The 20,053-nt window shown below is 44.5% G+C and overlaps 1 protein-coding gene and 1 long non-coding RNA gene across 2 annotated transcripts in view; both read right to left on the bottom strand.

Moving 5' to 3' along the window:
* The window catches only part of LOC127609032 (uncharacterized), a 114,468-nt gene that overhangs the window by 92,708 nt on the left and 1,707 nt on the right, over positions 1-20,053 (bottom strand). The window lies entirely within an intron of this gene.
* Positions 1,759-7,925, bottom strand: ilvbl (ilvB (bacterial acetolactate synthase)-like). Its single transcript, XM_052078469.1, has 14 exons — positions 7,403-7,925; positions 6,898-7,099; positions 6,381-6,508; positions 6,023-6,273; positions 5,543-5,642; positions 5,328-5,425; positions 5,060-5,196; positions 4,253-4,387; positions 4,049-4,163; positions 2,963-3,132; positions 2,797-2,867; positions 2,631-2,702; positions 2,277-2,382; positions 1,759-2,209 (listed from the first exon to the last, which is right to left on the bottom strand). The coding sequence occupies exons 1-14, from the start codon at positions 7,496-7,498 to the stop codon at positions 2,031-2,033; spliced, it is 1,860 nt and encodes a 619-aa protein (XP_051934429.1). The 5' UTR covers positions 7,499-7,925; the 3' UTR covers positions 1,759-2,030.

Genomic DNA, 20,053 nt, shown 5'->3' on the forward strand with positions numbered 1-20,053 from the left:
TGGTCCCTGCTGTCAACGTGATGTGAGAACAGAGATAATTGAGTTTGAGTCCTGAGTTTTACTGTTCTTGGTCTAGGTATTATACAGTATTACCTCTCAATTTTTTGCAAATTATGTGGTTATGTTGGCTTCCCCAAGCTGCAATCTTCAACTCTCACTGGAGTGGTTTGCAGCCGAGTGTGAAGCGGTACTGATGATACACAGCATCTCCATATTCGAGACCGTGTTTCTAAGTCGGAAAACAATGGATTGCCTTATTTAGGTCCGGAATGAGACCTTGCCCCAACCAAAGGGGGTTCAAGTATCTTTGGGGCTTTTTTGTTCACAAGGGGGAAGGGTGGGAAGAACGGAGCAGGACATGGACAAGCGGACTGGTGCAGTCTATGCCATGATGCGGTCAATCTACGTTCCTACCCTTACCTATGGTCACGAGTTGTGTATCGTGTCCTAAAGAAAAAGATTGTCGATACAAGCCTCTGAAATTGGGTGTCTGGGCTAGATAGGGTGAGAATTTCAGTCACATGGGTGGAGCTCCGAGACGAATTGCATTGAAAAGAGCCAGATGAGGTAGCTTGGTCATCTTGTTCAAATACTTCCTGGATGCCACATTGGTGAAGGTGTTCTGGGCACATTCCCATTGGGAGGAGTCTGCGGGGATGACCTAGGACACCCTGAGAGACTAAGTCTCCTGGGTTGGCCTGGGAAAACCTCAGGAAGAGATACGACCCTGGATAAGCGCAAGAGAAAGAATGAATGGAATCGATGGTTCATCAAAATCATAAAACTATGACAATATTTGATGCATTACAGAAAACAAAAGTCGCCACTGTTTTTGTCAGTTTATTAGATAATTAAATTCAACACACATTTTCTATTGGACACTCAAAAAAAATCCCTTCATACAGCAGCAATAAACGTGCATTTGCCTTGTGAACCAATCACGAACATTTATAGTGCAATATATGATGCAGAATGTAAAGCAGGAGTGGGCGGGAGCATTTCATCTGGCCTGCTATGCAATTCTAGAAATACGACAACCTCCCCCCCCCCCACCCCAGGGGAAAGTGCTCTAAAAATCACAAAAACATTCAACCCTGAAATGCTCATCTTATATAAAAATGATTATTTGTTTGACTGATTGCATCATATTTTTTTCAAACATTTAATATGGTCTTGGAGGACAAACAACTGGCCCCTGAGATGAAATAACATCTACCTGCTAAAAATGACATCATTGGTGTATATTACAGTCACGTATATCAATATATTCTGCAATAATCTATATTATTGTTATTCTATTTGAGCATCCGAAAGGCATATACTTGAAAGCATTCAAAATGTCTACAAATTCTCCAGGCTGAAAAGTCCGATTACGATCCTGATCATTAGAATCAATCAGCTGTGTTGGAAGAGGAAGAAATTGTCAACAGGCTGGATCGGGGATTTCAAGACACGGACTTGGCCACCGCTGCTCTGGAGAATACGACAGGTTTCAAACACAAAGGCTTCATGTTCATTTCACAATGGGATTGAAGGCATTCTGGTTGCATCTACTTAACAACGCAAGAAACTGCAATACGTACGTGGAGAACAAATACTTGTATTGAAAAAATTCTCACTTTTCAGCAGTTCCCCAAAATCGGCATGTTTATTCTCATTAGCATGACATCGTCAAAGACAGCAAGCCATTTTTAAACGCTTTCGATTTGTCAATTTAGAAAAACAAAAACACAAGTGTGGAGTGGCCAATGGTATAAATTTGTGAAGAATATGAAATTTACCAAATTGTGACAGGGGGGTTTATTTAGCCCAATGCCAGCATTTTGTTTTTTTTGTTTGTTTGATTGTTTGTTTTTGCGGGTGTCCCTTATTGAAATGCAATGATTATGGTTTGGGCAGAAAAGTAACCCTGGAAGCAGAAAATGTTTAACCGATTAAGGCTTTCACGATCCATTTTCTTCTATACTATATTAAAAAAAAAATGAAAGAAGCCATTGGTACATGCTGAATATGCTCAGAGCACATGAACATTACACAGAAATGGAGCCCTCTCTAAAGTTAGTTTTGCCTATCAGGACATTGAGAAGTGTTGCTTTGCCCATTCGACTTTCCTTTCGAGCCTCCCTGATGATGTCCCCGAGCTGCTCTTCATCCTCACGCCTTATAAGGTAACCTTTACCGCCATACCCATCAGCCACAGTGTGATAATCTGAAAACAGAGAGGTCAGCGGAATACATTAGAACACGAGCGATAGAACCAATCATCAAGCACCAACCTGTATATGCCAGGCCACATGCCACGTTGCTGCCCAGAATGGGAACCTGTTCTCTGGAAATCTGACTCCAACATGCGTCATTTCCCACCACGGCAATAACCGGTGTCTGTAAACAGAAGAGAATCCCGATTTAAACCAGGCATCTCCACTGCAGATGGGGGATGCCTTTATTGTACAAACATTTGCATTTTCTTAAAATTGCCTGCCATATCTGTCACAAAGACAAATGATTTGTGTTTTGTTCGTGACCCTTGTGAGGATAAAGCGGATCAGAAAATGGATGGATGGATATGATGCTTGACCTCTATCTCTCACAACAGTATCACAGAAATGTAATGAATATGATGGATGTACCTTATGTCGAGTGAACGTGTCAAACTCGGCAACACTGTATCCAAGTGAACCGTCACCATAGACAATCCACACCTAAAACCCACAGGAGGTCAGATTTCATTCATGAAGCATCACAAGCAGATGGATCCCCCCCCCCCCCAAAAAAAAACTCGCATCCGCACAGCACCTCCGATTCAGGCCGGCAGAGTTTTGCACCTAGCGCAAATCCTCCTCCTACGCCCAGCGTTCCAAAGGCCCCTGTGGGGAATCATTATTCTCCTAAAACACAACTCATTGTGTACTTCTGCAATCCCCAAAGAGTTTTTCATGTCATGTAAAGAGGAGGAGCGAACCTGGATCGAGCCAACGCAGCGGTGCCCGCGGCCTCAAGATATAAGCCGCACTTCCTACGAAATCCCCGCCGTCCGCGACAATGATGCTGTCCTCTGACATGTGCTCATCCAACACGTGAAGTACCTTCAAGGGATTCAGGTGATGCTCCGTCTTCTCATCGGCTTTAACCCTGAAAATAAAAAAAAAAGACAACAATTACCTTAGCTAAAGTCAATGCCATGCTCTTCAAACACCCGAAGCACTAAATCACCCATGTCCAAAGTCCGGCCCGCGGGCCAAATCCGGCCCGCGGTCGAATTTCATCCGGCCCTCGGCCCCTGTCATAAAATCAGTGCCGTCTGGCCCGCAGGTTGGGCGCAATGGAACACGTGTTGCATTGACTGAGGTCTCGTAGACTGGTGAGTGATGTTTCATAGAGTACTGCTTCCCTCTAGTGGCTAAATGAGTAATAGCATTCACTAAATGAGTAATAGCATTTAGACACTAGAGGGCACCACTCACGAGTTAACAAGACATCACTCCGTGTTTATATTGACTGATATGTCATATTTCAAATGATCCTTGCAGTTGTGGATATGTGTATTGCTTGTTCATTTCCCTGTTGTTCGAGTCAAAGGTTTTGTGACTATTGAAAAGTCATGGTGATACATTTTATGTTTCAAATCAATCAATTTGCACTCAGGAGACTTCTGTTTAAGAAAAAGTCAAGTGAATAAGCAGTTGCATGTGATATACCTGTTTCAAATGAACCAAAAGAAATTCTTAAGATTGTTGAAATTAAAATAAAAATGGAAATGTGAAACAGACTGGCTTACTAAAATTTGTTGAACAATATTGTTGTTCAATGTAAAGAATGTCAGCCAAGGTCGGCCCCCCGACATTTTACCACATAAAATCTGGCCCCCTTGGCAAAAAGTTTGGACACCCCTGCACTAAATCATGTCTTGATGCAAGTTCACGTTATAAAATGAATGATGCGATACTTTTTATGTCGTCACGTGATAGTGAGCATTTTTTTTTGTTGGTATCTGTCAGCAGTACACTTCCATAATTAGTAAGGAGAAAATTTGCTATGGCCTCCTTACCTATTTATCTTTTCTTTAATCACGTCTCCTGCTTTGAGGGTTTGAGGCCATTCTTCCGGACATCGATGGCCCTTTAAGCCTTTGAAAAGCCGTACTAAAAATGAACCGGCATCACCTGTGATCGACAAACATTTTAGAAATTACAAATGCAAGTGACCAAAAAAAAAAAACAAAAAAAAACCCCAAAATAGCTACGAAACACACCTTGAATTGCGACAGTTGGTGTCCAGAACATATCCGAGTTTTTGAGCAGCTGCATCCTGTCTCTGTTGACAGCGATGATCTTACTGCGTCTGTTCAGAACTTTGCCGTAGCCCAAACGGAAGTCGCACACCGTGCCTGCAAAACAAAAAAAAACTAATCAAACTGCTGTACTACTAATATTTAGAAACATATCTTTCATAGTGTCGATTGATGACTGAATCAAGACAATTATATCACGTTTCAAGATAACAAGGCCAGCATAAACTTGTGTGTCTAATCTAGCCTTATCGGGCCCTACAGGAAAGATCAAAGTCCAAATAAATATGATTTATCATCTGACATGCATTTGTGGACTAAATGTTGCACTATTTCCCAGAATAACAAACACCGGCAGCTATACCTACACAAAATAAATGAACTAAGAAGTGACTTGCACTCCCTATGATTTTCTCAACCATTCACTCAATCAAATTCTTTCTACCTAGGTCAAATGTTGAATAAAATTAATGTGATGAATGGGTGAAAATGAAATGAGGAAGTGGGAAAGACTTCCTACCATGACACAGCATTCTCATCAGCACCAGCCGTGCATGTGCTCAGAAAGTATGAATGACAAACGGACATGAAACTTTCTTCAAAATGACAAAAAAAGATGTCCATATTGCAGTTTTTAGAACTCCCGTTGCATGTCCTTTGGTCTTTTGTGTCTTTTTCTCAACTACCGATACACTTAAACTGGAGCACTTGCTGGGGGGGAAAAAAAATTAAAAAAAACACGATTTTGCCAGTCAATACTCAGCATCTGACCTGCGAGGATCACAACATCAGCCTCCTTCAGAGCATCGCGTCTGTTTTGTCGAATGTGGATCGGGCTGTCTTTACCCAGCATGCCTCGAGACATGCCCCCAAGGAAGCAAGGAATGCCCAAGTCCTCCAAAGCACACCTGTAAATGCCATCAAACGGATTCGATTGGATATTACGCGTGATTTACCCACGTAGAATAAACTCGCCCAACAACAGTAAAACACAATGAGTACTTATACAATAAAATACTTTAGCCAAACACATTTTCACCTGATGTCATTGACTGGCGTTGGTGGGAGCGTGGCTTGGCTTCCGAGGAGAATAACAGGCTTCTTGGCTCGGCTTACCAGCTCAATACACTTTTGTACCTAATGAGCATTGCAAATAAAAAAAAAAAAGATATACGTTTCGCACACTGTATCACATCACAAGGTTTTGGGGGAAAAAAGAAAAACAAAACGAAACAGAGCCACGTGTTGATGTACCTGATCATCTGTGGCTTGTGGAATGTCAACGGGTAGAGGTGAAACGTCTCTTCTCTCCCAGGCACCAGCAAAAATGTTTGTGAGGTGGTTGTTAAGGTACCTAGCAAGTATGCATTCAGTTTCATACATCATATACACACAGTAGAATTCAAGAGATTTTTTAAATATGTACAGTGGAAACCCTGCGTGCACACGGTTTAGCACCCGCGTATTCAAACATTTGCAGATTTTTTTTCCCGCCAATATTTGAGAAAATATTTACATATTTTCGACTGATGTTGATGTAAAAACGTTGCCTCTCCAAGAATGCTAAATGAGCTAATTAAAATTGATCATCATTATCTTTGTTATTGGCTTTCATCAACTTGTTCAGTTGTGCGTAATGTTGTGGTTGTGCTTAATGTTGTTCAGGTAACCCACAAATGGCACTTGAACTTTGTCCATAACATAGAGGGAGGAAAACAAAAAAAATGAACGTACCAGGAGATAATTTTGCCCATCAGGCCTTTGGGAGGGTTTTTCACAGCAAACTCTCTGGACACCAAATGGTAAGGGTACAGAGTGTCGATGGGGAATTCGATAAAAACGGGCCCGGGTGTTCCAGACTGGGCAACAGCCAGCGCCTTTCTGACAACAGGCACGATTTCTCGGACCGTTCTGATGGAGGCACAGAACTTACACAGAGGCTTAAATAGAGACATTTGGTCAATGTCTTGCAGTGCTCCTCTGCCCTGGAACCCAAAACAACAAATACCAGAAAAAAAACATTGAGTGGAACATTTCAGAAACATTAGTTACACTCACTACATATTGTCACAACATAACAATTTGACTGCACCTGAAGAAGTGTCCCAGCAGCCCCTCCGATGAGCAACAAGGGCGATTCCGCCATTTGAGCGTTCTTCATTGCTGTCACAGTGTTAGTGAGACCTGGGCCAGCAGTCACTGCAGCTACGCCAACGGTACCTAATGGGAAGACAGTCAGTAAAAGGATACATTATTAGATACACGATAAATTGCAAGTTCAACAAACGTTTGCATGGTTTAAATCAGGAGTGTATACACCATGGCCATCCGTGTTTGAGCGGCCCGCAGCGTAGACTAAAAATTTCACATTTAACAAGGCTTGTGTCGTTTGCTTGCATTGTACGACAGTGCTTACTGTCTACACCTTTGTTTTCAACCAATCACACATCATTAACACTCAGACCATAGACCTTGGTCAAGACTGAGTGGAAGATGAAATCTGTACATTCATTCATCATCATCCTGACTGCTCAGGAATCTGTTGTCAAGAAGTCAACATCAATAAGAAAACAACATGGCCGCTGTGATGTGCTGTGATAAAAGGGCACCTGAAAGCCGTGCCACTGCATCAGCAGCAAAGACAGCCGTGGCCTCGTGCCTGGTGTCCACAATTCGGATGCCCACTTTCTCGCAGGCCACCAGGATGGGCGAGATGTGTCCACCAACCAGAGTGAAGACATACTTGATCCCGTGGGCACGCAGGACCTCTGCCACACTTTCGCCACCATGTCTAGGGCTGTTTGTCTCAGTCTGTGTGATGTCAAAAAGGACGAGATTTTAAAAATCGATTGTGAACTGATTTACCACAGCTGCATCTAAAGAAAATGACATCCATCATTCACAACATGCCAGGGTGTGGCATTGACCTTTGTGTTAGGAAGGCATACAAAGTCTAAGGTTAGGTGCATTTAATTTTTCACGTAACACTCGTTAAAGGGAATGATAGCACTTAGTAAGTGGGGTAATTGGTTCACTAAAATGGCGCTCAACATTCTGGCTGTGTAGTAAGAAAAGAAACACCATAACTGATTTTATGAGTCCGTGAACGCTTACCTTGTGGAACAACTGGTACAGTAAGCCAAGTCTGTTGGCAGCAAATATAAGTCCACTTAGAACAAAACACCCAAGAATGGCCCCGAGTGACTCCATGACAAGAAGCAAGGCAGTGGGGCGGAATGAAGTTACACTTGACAAACAAAACACTGAAGTTCACCCGGCGCAGATCAATGCAGGCTAGGCTAAATTAATCGGGAACCACTGCAAACAATTGCTACACGTTTCAGATTGTGGTATTCTAGAACGTTCATTATTGAGTTAGCGAATACGACATTACTTGAGGCGATAGGTTAAAACAGTGGAGTCGTTTCCTGCGATGACAACGTCGATAGTGGCACTTCCATTCATATATTTAGATAATACGGTAGCGAAACACACGAGTTGGACGTGTTCTTTCAACATAAAGGTCTAATAATGGACGACAGGCGCAATGTGATGCAATAAAACCAACTGTTGTCAAATTATCAAACACTATATTTACCTTTTTTTAGGTACTGTTCAATCCGTACCTATATTTTCCTCCAATTCCTATCACAGAGAAAACGTTCGGTTTTATTTTGAAAATAAAAATAACTTATTCCGGTTAGTATAATTTTGAAGGGACGCGAAAGTTTAGCTGCCGGCGGCCATTTTACGTTGCCACTCGCTTGTCCCCCGCCTACTGCCGGAAGATTGTCGTGAAAGGCTCCCAGTGGTGTGCGCGCGCGTGTGTGTGTGCGTGTGTGTGTGTGTATACAAGTAATTATTTCCTCTCCAAATGGAAATATGCAGAGACACCGATTTAAAGTCATTATGGCAGACTTAATTGGCTGGAAAATTAATTTGTCAAATGTTTGTCTTAGCGTGTATACAGAAACTAATACAGTGCCATAGCTCTCGCGGATAAAGAATCCATCCATCCATCCATTTTCCGAACCGCTTGATCCTCACTAGGGTCGCAGGGGGTGCTGGAGCCTATCCCAGCCGTCTTTGGGCAGTAGGCGGGGGACACCCTGAATCAGTTGCGACCCAATCGCAGGGCACACAGAGACGAACAAACATCCACGCCCACATTCACACCTAGGGACAATTTAAAGCAGGTGTCACCAACATTTTTGAGGGTGAGAGCAACTTCATGTGTACCGATTGTGTGAAGGGCTACCAAATTGATACACGTCTGAAATAACATATTTGTCCAAAATACCTTCAATAATATGAGGATGTGTTGTTTTTAATACTTGATGATTTAAATTGTCAGACTTTGATCGTGTTTCGAAATGTCTCACAGTACTGCCAATGTTTGCATTTTTAAATCATAATTTCTACTAGCAAATCACAATGTCCAGGCACTGGCGGGCTACTCAAGTGGTCTTCACGGGCTACCTGGTGCCCGCGGGCACCATGTTGGTGACCACTGATTTAAAGCATCCAATCAGCCTGCCATGCATGTTTTTGGAATGTTGTGGGAGGAAACCGGAGCACCCGGAGAAAATCCACGCAGAACATGCAAACTCCACACAGGAAGGCCGGAGCTGGAATCGAACCTGGTACCTCTGCACTGTGAAGCCGACAAAACACTGGACTGCCGGGCCGCCCGGATAAAGAATCGTGCAAAGCATTTATTGAGACAATTACGTGATTGGATTCAGGAAGGAATAACCATTATGTAGGACAGTGACTACAGTACAGTATTTTTATTGCAGAGTCGATAATATCCTGCAGGTGGAAGTGTTGAACTGCATTTCAATTCTGGTGGGTGGTTCTATGGCAGGGAGGGGAGCACTTTTACTTCAGCATTTTATTTCTAAGTTCTCTGAGATCCATTAATGAGCATGCAGTACGTAAGTGAACTAAGTAAATTCCAATGTTTGGGGGGGGGGGGGAGGATGAAGAATCAATATGAATTATTGTGACATATACACGCCAAAAGTAACAAAAATGAATGGCTCTTTATCCAAGCGGGAGAAGGGAAAAAAATCAAACATTTTACACTACAATCTAAATATATACATTATAATACATACGTATACAATTAATACATACATACATACATACATACATACATACATACATATAGAATTACCACTATTCAATATTTTCTTGTATAATCATTTTTAAAAAATCTTTCTACAAACGTTTTGTTGTAAAATGTATCCAAACATTGGCATTATATAAATGTATGTAAGTATGTACAGTATATATGTATAGTTGTCATGAAAACAAATCGGTTTATGTCACGTGAAAGCCAGATGAATTACTGTCTTATGTGAGCATTTCTCAGCATCGCCAAACAACAAACGTCTCCATGGACTTTGACACACATTTTTACATCTTCGACAAAGGACGACCGGGTTTTATAAGACATGCATGGAGGGCAGTACACATCACACAAATGAACCTTCACTGATACCCACATGAAAATCACTGATGATTCCAAGAGAGTTTTCATGAGGTATTTCGGAGAACGATAATTGCATCTGACAGGCGTATCTCCCTGAAAGGACACATTGTCGCATTCATTAGATATTGTGACCAAAATAGATTCACACTGATAATGGGGTAGCTGGCTGTTGTCGTTAGGTATTTTTGGAGGAGCTTAACTTGAGGGGAAATGAGTTCCAGGTCATGTGTGCGTTTTTGTTTTTTTTAATCATCATCAAAACAGAGATACATAGGACGTGCAGCGAGGCATGAAACCTTTATTTTGTGATAATCATGCAAATCTTAGCTTTTAGATATATACAGTATTTTCCAATTCAAATTGCTTTTCATTACTACCATACTTTCATTCATTCATTCATTCATCTACCGAACCGCTTGATCCTCACTAGGGTTGCGGGGGGTGCTGGAGCCTATCCCAGCTGTCTTCGGGCAGTAGGCGTGGGGGGGGGGGGGGGGAACACCCTGAATCGGTTGCCAGCCAATCGCAGGGCACACAGAAACGAACAACCATTCGCACTCACACTCACACCTAGGGACAATTTAGAGTGTTCAATCAGCCTGCCACGCATGTTTTTGGAATGTGGGAGGAAACCGGAGCACCCGGAGAAAACCCACGTAGGCCTGGGGAGAACATGCAAACTCCACACAGGGAGGCCGGAGCTGGAATCGAACCCGGTAGCTCTGCACTGTGAAGCCGACGTGCTAACCACTGGACTACCGGGCCGCCCACTACCATACTTATTACCTTTAATTAAAGCTGTGACATAGCAGTCATTCAACAAGAAATAAATGTACAGCATATGAATGTTAAATGAGATTGTACTTGTCTCGCACTTTCCGACCTACGAGGCGCTCAAAGGGCTTCACACAAACTCCACATTCACCTCCTGATGATGCAGCATCAAAAGCAATTTGGAGTTCAGCATCTTGCTCAAGGACACTTTGCCATGCTTACAAGGGCCATGGATCGAAACTTCGTTAGCCATGCCCACCCCGCGCCCCCAATTTCACGATATCTAGATAAGTGCTTGATGGTTTTAGCATGTGTTAGAAATTAAAGCTGCAGAATGACAAAGCGGCCCTTGCGTCCTTCAATTTCTGTATGTGGCCATCGTAGGATAAAGTTAGGACAGCCCTGGCATATGGCATCCAAAATCAATCCCAAACAAGTATGAATGACTCTTTTACACCAAGTGCAACCACTGTATGACCCTGGCGTGCAATCAAATGCACCGTGCGCACTCGAATCAGTCAATTTGCATCCACCCAGCAGACATTTTCACTCCATAAGCGCCGTGCGCCATTGAACAAACTCTGATTTCCATTTCAAAGTGTTTTTGAAAAGGCAGCCGCATCGAGGCTGTAGCGACCGCCGAAAACAAATGCCAACCCTTAATATGTGTCCTCCATTCAAAGACTTGTACGGCCCCCGGCACTCCAAGGTTCACCTAATTACGGCACTTCAAGTGCTGAATGAAACTAATTTGACAATGTCAAATACACGTCTTTTATTGAAGGTAAAGCAAAAACCACAACAATTCAGTGGAACCTCCAAAGTTGAACAAAATCACCTTTGCGATATGATGTTTCCATCAAAGTTATTTAAATTTCAAAGCTATTCTTTTGCGGTTGCCGGCCAATCGCAGGGCACACAGAGACGAACAACCATCCGCGCTCACGCTCACACTGAGGCACAATTTAGAGTGTTCAATCAGCCTGCCAGGCATGTTTTTGGAACGTGGGAGTAAATCGGAGTACCCGGAGAAAACCCACGCAGGCCACGGGGGAACATGCAAACTCCACACAGGGAGGACGGGGCTGGAATTGAATCCAGTACCTTTGCACTGTGAGGTCGACGCGCGAACCATTGGACCACTAGGCCGCCGCTTGTGGGTTTTATTTTTCCATTTCATTCATTCATTCATTCATCTTCCGAGCCGCTTGATCCTCACTAGGGTCGTGGGGGTGCTGGAGCCTATCCCAGCTGTCCTCGGGCAGTAGGCGGGGGACACCCTGAATCGGTTGCCAGCCAATCGCAGGGCACACAGAAACGAACAACCATTCGCACTCACACTCACACTCACACCTAGGGACAATTTAGAGCGTCCAATCAGCCTGCCACGCATGTTTTTGGAATGTGGGAGGAAACCGGAGCACCCGGAGAAAACCCACGCAGGCCCGGGGAGAACATGCAAACTCCACACAGGGAGGCCGGAGCTGGAATCGAACCCGGTACCTCTGCACTGTGAAGCCGACGTGCTAACCACTGGACTACCGGGCCGCCCATTTTTCCATTTGTTTTTCCAAATTAATATTGGTTGAACTCCAAATTCACCTTTCCGGGCATTTCACTATGGAGGTTCCATTTCCTCCCATCTTCCAAAACCTCGCATTTTAGCTTCATTGAGGACTCTAAATTGCTCATCGAAGTGAACGTGACTGTGTTTGCCTGTGCCCTGAGATCAGCCCCCCTGCCCCCCACTCCCCCGCCTCCTTCCTCTCACTGAAAATCAGCAGGGACAATCCGCAATCGCACGCGAAGCTAATGAGCATAAGCTCAACAGAAAACGAACGGATGGATGGGTTTCGCTGTATTTTTTTATCTGATGCAGAGCTCATAGGAAGTGTGGCTGAGGCGAAAAGGGGGTCAGAGAAGGCAGCAAGGGGCATTTTGAGTCACAATGCATGATGTTATCTTTTCGGGCATAAATGTTTCGGGGGCCTCGTGGAGATGCTGCAGATGACCTCAGATGTGAAGGGAGGGCTGAGTCTCAAAACGAGGCATTGTCGAGTAAACAATAAGCGCGCACGCACACAGAGCCGGGCAAAGCGCCATGTCGGCCGGGGAAGAATGATCTTTTCACAGTGTGACAAGAGTGACCCGGTGTCAGCCATCGACTGGTCCAAAGGACGACCGTCCCTGTCGGGTCTTAAAAGCTGGCACAAAAAAAAAAATACATACTGACATGTTTCGTTTCCTCCTTCCAACTGTTTGTTGTTTTCCACTGCTAGTCAGCTTGTTCTCGAATGCATCTCTGACCGATGACGACCAGAACGTTCGAGCAAAACATCCCTCGGGTGAGAATTTTCATGAATGTTTTAGTGCCACATGATTATTTTTTTTTCCACAAGTGATGCGAGTTTAACATTCAAAGATTTGCATATTTTGTGCTGATCCCCGCGTGTGGGGAAAAGATGATACCGTTTATTTATTTTTTTTTTGCTTGAGTTGGAAGTTCCAGGTGCTAAGTGGAGATGTTTATAGTCCCTCGAAGACAAGTAAAGAAGAATGCGTGGGTGTGTGAGTTACCTCTCAAAGCAATAATCTCTTCACTATATAGGCTGACACACCAAAGGTAAAGCAAAGGAATTATGATGGAACATACTTTCCCCGTAGGAAATAATACAAATTGAATTAATGTGTTCCAGACTCAAAACACCATCATACAACTTTTATTGATGGTACAGGCAATATTTCAACTCGTATTTAAATGCGTTTATCCTCCATACACCTGTTAACTTGGTAGTCCTGTGCAGATAAGTAATGTAAACCGATTGGGTCAATTTCTGGAAATGTCGATTGTGCTTCTTCCTGCTCGATTTTTTATTAGGTACTAGCTGGTTCGCCGCCCTCCGGGCGGCTCATCAGCTATTTCCTGCGGAAGGCTGGTAATGTGGGCCTTCGGCCCACAAAAGTGTTGTTGCTTGGTTCAACTTTTTGTTCATCTTCATTGCTTATGGCGAAAATAAAGAGATGTTTAGCTCTACTAAATAACTAACAATTTCATTGCAATGCTTGTGGGTAGACATTTTTTCGCTAAGATGCCCGCGCCATCGTAGTGAGCCGCTGCCTGAGCGGCGCAGTGGCGGCGCGCAGTGGCGGCGCGCAGTGGCGGCGCGCAGTGGCGGCGCGGTGAAGTAGGTACATTTTGAAAAGGGACAGACGGAAGGACAGACCGCGTGCGGGACGACGCGCAATTTTGTGTTTTTATATAATATCTTGCTTACCAATTTTTACATTGTACTTTCTTATTGTCTGTACAGTGTCCTTGGGTGGTATGAAAGGCGCTTTTAAATAAAATGCATTATTATTATTATTATTATATAAAGTGGCATTTACATTTAACACTCTTCCTTTGCCATTCCTTTTATATTAATGTTTCCCCATCAGCACCTAATCTGCTTTTATGTGTGGAGTTTGCATGTTCTGCGTGGGTTTTCTCCGGGTGCTCCGGTTTCCTCCCACATTCCAAAAATATGCGTGGCAGGCTGATTGAACACTCTAAATTGTCCCAAGGTGTGAGTGTGAGCGTGGATGCTTGTTAGACTCTGTGTGCCCTGTGACTGGCTGGTAACCGGTTCAGGGTGTCCCTTGCCTACTGCCCGAAGACGGCTGGGATAGGCTCCAGCACCCCCCACCCCCAACACCACCACCTTCCCCCGTGAACCTTGTGAGAAGCACCTACAGTGACCTTCAAACGTACTTGTGGTTAGGGCTGGCATGCAGGATCTGCAAGGATGAGCACAGCATCAAGAGACTAAGAGTTGAGATCTGCTGATATGGACTCTGAATTCATTTTCTTGGAAGGAATTGGGTTGAAATCAGGTCGATTGACGAACTTTTGGTGCTGAGTTTTTGCACTGTGAAGAAATACAAAACCTCAAAATGTAAAACTGACCGTGCCAAGAGTCCTATAGTGCCTCACCCACACACACACACACACACACACACACACACACACACACACACACACCTTGACATGAGATATGCTTTGGTCAAAATGCCCTTAAGATCAAGAATCGCAATTTACACACTATATTTTTTGTCTTGTCTCTGTTTAGAAGTTACACCGTTTGAGAGAGCAGATCCATTTCATGCAAGTGAACCAGCTCGCATTCTGCCCTACATACTGCGGGGGCCAATTGCAAGTACAGATTCCGTTACCATGACAACCAACTGGCTGAGCTTGTGGTGGCTGTCGTCAGTCTAAAAAAGTAACTAACTCGGAAGTACACACACACACACACACACACACACACACACACGCACACACACGCACACTCATAAAGGAATCACTAATCCCCCAAAGAGGGCGCCCGGTAGTCCAGTGGTTAGCACGTCGGCTTCACAGTGCAGAGGTACCGGGTTCGATTCCAGCTCCGGCCTCCTTGTGTGGAGTTTGCATGTTCTCCCCGGGCCTGCGTGGGTTTTCTCCGGGTGCTGCGGTTTCCTCCCACATTCCAAAAACATGCGTGGCAGGCTGATTGAACACTCCAAATTGTCCCTAGGTGTGAGCGTGAGTGCGAATGGTTGTTCGTTTCTGTGTGCCCTGCGATTGGCTGGCAACCGATTCAGGGTGTCCCCTGCCTACTGCCCGAAGACAGCTGGGATAGGCTCCGGCACCCCCGCGACCCTAGTGAGGATCAAGCGGTACGGAAGATAATCCCCCAAATTCCAATTTGACTTTGCCGTCTATGTGGTGTCGTGGGCCCAACTTCACTGAGCAATCGAGTAAGTGCCACTTATTAGAAGCTGAGGCCCTTGTCTAATGCTAATCACTAATCAATACATCCAACAAAACTCAGCTCTGCTTATCCTTTGGCTTTGATGTAGCGTTTCAGGCACAGTAGTCCAGCCGTCGATTGAAAGTGGCTTTTGATCTTCGCGACCTACCTAGCTACTAAGTCGCTGGTGGTTAGTGTGGTTAATCATGCCAATTGGCTGCGTAAATGCCGAAGGGCTTATTCGGACACATTTTCTGAATTAGACAGATAACAAAAAGATTTACTTGGTTGCTGAATTTCACGCTTAATGGATGGACAGGCACTATGGAGCGTCATTTGTTTCCATCCGCGTTATCCTCATGCGGATCTCACGTGAGCTAGACCTTGTACTTGTTGACTTGGGTCTGGTTGTTGGTCAATTTCAAGACACATAAACAGCCGGTCACACTCACACTCACACCTCGAGTCTTCAAATAACCCAAGAGGCAGTACGGCATTTCATTAGCCGCTGACCGAACACTTAAACAGTGCGCCAACCCTGCACAGGTGCTGCACTCCAGTTGTAAGCAATCAACCAAATCCTCAAAAATCAAATATTCACGATGATTGAACTTCATCCACTCGAAGCTTATGGTCCCCGTGTTAAATGTTTTATGACCTTCAAATGTCAGTGACTTGAACGGGTTTGTCAGTATTAGTGAGGGGGGAAAAAAAATACACTTAACACCTTTTATATCCGCTTTAAATATTTATCATCCACCGCGCAGGTGTCGATGTGCTCCGACATCCAAAAGACAAACTTTTCCCCGACAGCTTGAAGAAGCGTAATTCACATCAAGTCGACTCAGCGCCGTCCATTCATTTTCTCATTCCAGACGAATCGATATAGCCTCGAATTTGTCCCCGTCGTCCAAACACAATGACAGACGCGCGGGCTTATTGTTGTTGGATGCGAACCAAAATCAGATTGCGCAGAAAGCACGTGTCCGGCTCTGCACGCCACGATGGGGATTGGCGTCCTTGACGCTTGAGTGCTCTGTAGTCACAAACATATCCAGCAGTCGGTCACGGCCAGTGGCCCCGTTGCCAAAGCAGCTGAGCCCAGCTCTTGTCACTCAACACCGTGCACGGTTATTATTCACCCGAGCAGCATGCCCTTGATTCAATCCATTAAAGTCAGACCAATTTGGCCACTAAAGTTTAAATTGAATTCTTAATCGCTTCACGCTAAAGAATCTAGCTAGCTAATTTATGCAAGGATGTCGCTGCATTTTATGGGGGTGTATTTCCCCCCATCGGGCCTAGTAAGTTATAATAGGCCATGAAATGGTGTGTGGCTTTGGCCCATCCGTGTTTCAATTGGAATGGAATTGAGGGAAATCTCATCATTGAAACGACGGCTCCGCTCTAAGCAAATGTTACGAGAGATTTTTGTCACCCCCGAGTGAATTCATTCAACATTTTCTTTTGCCAAGGACTGTACATTGCTTTGCATCCCTTTTTTTTTTTTTTTTACGTCCAGTGGTTAGCACGTCGGCTTCACAGTGCAGAGGTACCGGGTTCGATTCTAGCTCCGGCCTCCCGGTGTGGAGTTTGCATTTTCTCCCCGGGCCTGCGTGGGTTTTCTCCGGGTGCTCCGGTTTCCTCCCACATTCCAAAAATATGCATGGCAGGCTGATTGAACACTCTAAATTGTCCCTAGGTGTGAGTGTGAGTGCGAATGGTTGTTCGTCTCTGTGTGCCCTGCGATTGGCTGGCAACCGATTCAGGGTGTCCGCCGCCTACTGCCCGGAGACAGCTGGGATAGGCTCCAGCACCCCCCGCGACCCTAGTGAGGATCAAGCGGTTAGGAAGATGAATGAATGAATGAATGAATAAAAAAAATTGTATTCTTTGGCGTTCGACTCAGCATGACTTAGATTTGTTCTTGATTTTACTGCTTGGTGCTTTCTACCGCCTTTATTACCGATTTGTCTTACTGTTTATTGTGCATGTTAAATCGCTCCGTGTACAGCACTTTGTATGCAGCGATGGCTGTTTTGAAAGTGCTCGAGAAATAATCTTGACTTGACTTGATAAACGGGTTGCTTGATCTATTAATTTCGGTACTCATTCATCTTCCGTACAGCTTGATCCTCACTAGGGATCCGGGGGGTGCTGGAGCCTATCCCAGCTGTCTCCGGGCAGTAGGCGGGGGACACCCTGAATCGGTTGCCAGCCAATCGCAGCGCACACATAGACGAACAGCCATCGACGCTCACACGCACACCTAGGGACAAATTAGAGCGTCCAATAAGCCTGCCATGCATGTTTTTAGAATGTGGGAGGAAACCGGAGCACCCGGAGAAAACCCACGCAGGCCCGGGGAGAACATGCAAACTCCACACAGGGAGGCCGGAGCTGGAATCGAACCCGGTACCTCTGCACTGTGAAGCCGTCGTGCTAACCACTGGACTACCGGGCCGCCCTCATTTCGGTAATCCTAATTAGGGTCATGGATGTGTAAGCGCAACTCATGATGCTAGTTACAATGAAAACCAAAAACAACCAAACAAACCAAAAACGCTGACAAAAAAGCAAGGACAAAATATAATATCATGTTTTTATCATTAAATTTGCATGCGCTTCATTATCTTGGGTTATTTCTGCACTGATGTTAGCAAAAGATCTTTTTCACTCCGGACAACCTTTTTTCTTCTTGCAGGCAAAATAAATGACAGAAAGCCTTTGATATTTTCTTGCTTTTATTACAGTGAGACAGATCAAATTTTTTGCAGCATGCAGGTCATCCAAACGCCATGACAGGTAAACGTTTACGTTAACAACATGCTGCACTGCTTTTTTATTCTGTTGTGGTAAATTGCGGCTATTTGTGACAACCCTCTCTCACCTTCAGTAATCTTCACGTTAGATTTTACTGAATGCCTTGAGCATTTTTTGTGAAGCACAAAAAATGCGCAATTTTCCATCAAGATAACAACACAAAAAGGATCCTTCGGTCACCTTTTGCGGTTTCGTGGCGTTTGATGGAGATGAGTATGTGGCGTCCTAAGAAGCGTCACCCCCCACACCTCCCGCTTTCTCCACCGTCCGCTGTTTCTGATAGTGCTTTATCTCGCAGATTATGACGCTCCATTATCCGAGGTTGTGGATTACAAAAGCGAGGAGCATCTTGCGGGCAATGAATTCCGCCACTACCGCACGGCGAGTGTGGAGTGTTTGTTGCAGAGAGACATCTAACATCTCGCTTCCTTTGCCTCTGCTTTCATCTCACCATTTAGAGTTAATTCTTCTTGTACAACCGTATTCGCTGCAGGTTAACTTTGCATAATATCAAAAGCGCGGATTTTATATGCATACTCGTGTGTGTACGCACGTACGTCTGCTTTTGAGCGACTTCAGATGAGGTCAGAGACCGTCCATTACTGCCGAGTGATGAAATTGCAGAGTAAACCACAAAGCGCTATCTATCGCGCGTTTCCAAACCATTTGGCTGTGCGGTTATGGGCGCAACTCTCAAGTGTTTTCTGGCCAGGCGCTCAAATGTAGCTTTGGGCAATCTGGGTCTGATTCGAGAACAACAAAGTTCTCATTTGCGCAGCCTTGCAGTGATTGAAGACTCTTCGAACGGCAGCCTGCGTTTTCATGATTCATCCTCACACTTTGGAGTCTGTTGCGCAATGGAGCAGTGGCCCGGATCGGAGATTGCTACCCGGCAACCGCAAACATACGACTTCGTTCTTTTTAATCATTTCAGCTTGATTTATTGTCACGGTTTTGTTACGGGGTCGTGCATGTGCTGTCGAGGTTTCTGTGGCCCGTGTTTTGACAGCTTTTTGGCACAGACTCAGGTGACTCTGTTGAGGTGCTGAAATTTGGCAGAGATGACACCGCGCGCTTACAGCTGTACAACTGTTTTCGAATGCGTCGTTTACACAGATTGAAGTCGAATTGGAGCCTATCCCCACTGGCTTGAGGTGAGAGGCGGAGTAGACCCCGGTCTGCTTGCCAAGTTGCAAACCAAGGCGAAACTTCCAGATCATGATTGGCAGTGGTGGAATTGCAGCAGCTGCTAGCTATTCAACCGAGGGCTCCGTAAGTGCCCGAGTAAATTTAGTCATTTGCAAAATACGGGATACGGTGGTACCTCTACTTACGAAATTAATTGGTTCTGGAAGAAATTTCTTAACCAGTTTGTAAGTCGAGACGTGTTTTCCATGTAAATGCCCTAATCCGTTCCGAACCCCCTCAAAATTCAGATATAAATGTTTTCTACAGCATAAAACTGCATCAAAATATGTAACAAATACACAAAGAATAGCGTAAAGAATAAAAAATGATGGTCATTTAACTCTTAGCTGCGTTCTCATCGTGTTTTTTGCCCTCTTTCGTCCATGTTCTCTCTCAGAAGTGTTTTTTTCCTGGCGTTTTGTAAACAACTGATTTCCTTCGAAAATTTCCAAGGCAGGCATCAGCATAGTGAGCGATTCGCTCAAGTTTGCAATGGATGGGTAATAGTTAAAAGAGCATTTCACATTTGGGTCTTGCACTTTGTTGCTTTTGTTTTAATCACGTGTTTATGGTTCAAGGATGTCATATGAAAAAAGTATTCAATGAGTGAGAAATGGGCCAATTTCAGAGAGCATATGCGTTATGGAGGTGTGCTTGCAATTCCTTGTAAACATACTTGAAGTGCTTGAACCCCCCTCCCCCCGCATGGAC

The sequence above is a fragment of the Hippocampus zosterae genome, chromosome 10 (genome assembly GCF_025434085.1).
Source record: "Hippocampus zosterae strain Florida chromosome 10, ASM2543408v3, whole genome shotgun sequence".
In the NCBI taxonomy this organism is placed as follows: Eukaryota; Metazoa; Chordata; class Actinopteri; order Syngnathiformes; family Syngnathidae; genus Hippocampus; species Hippocampus zosterae.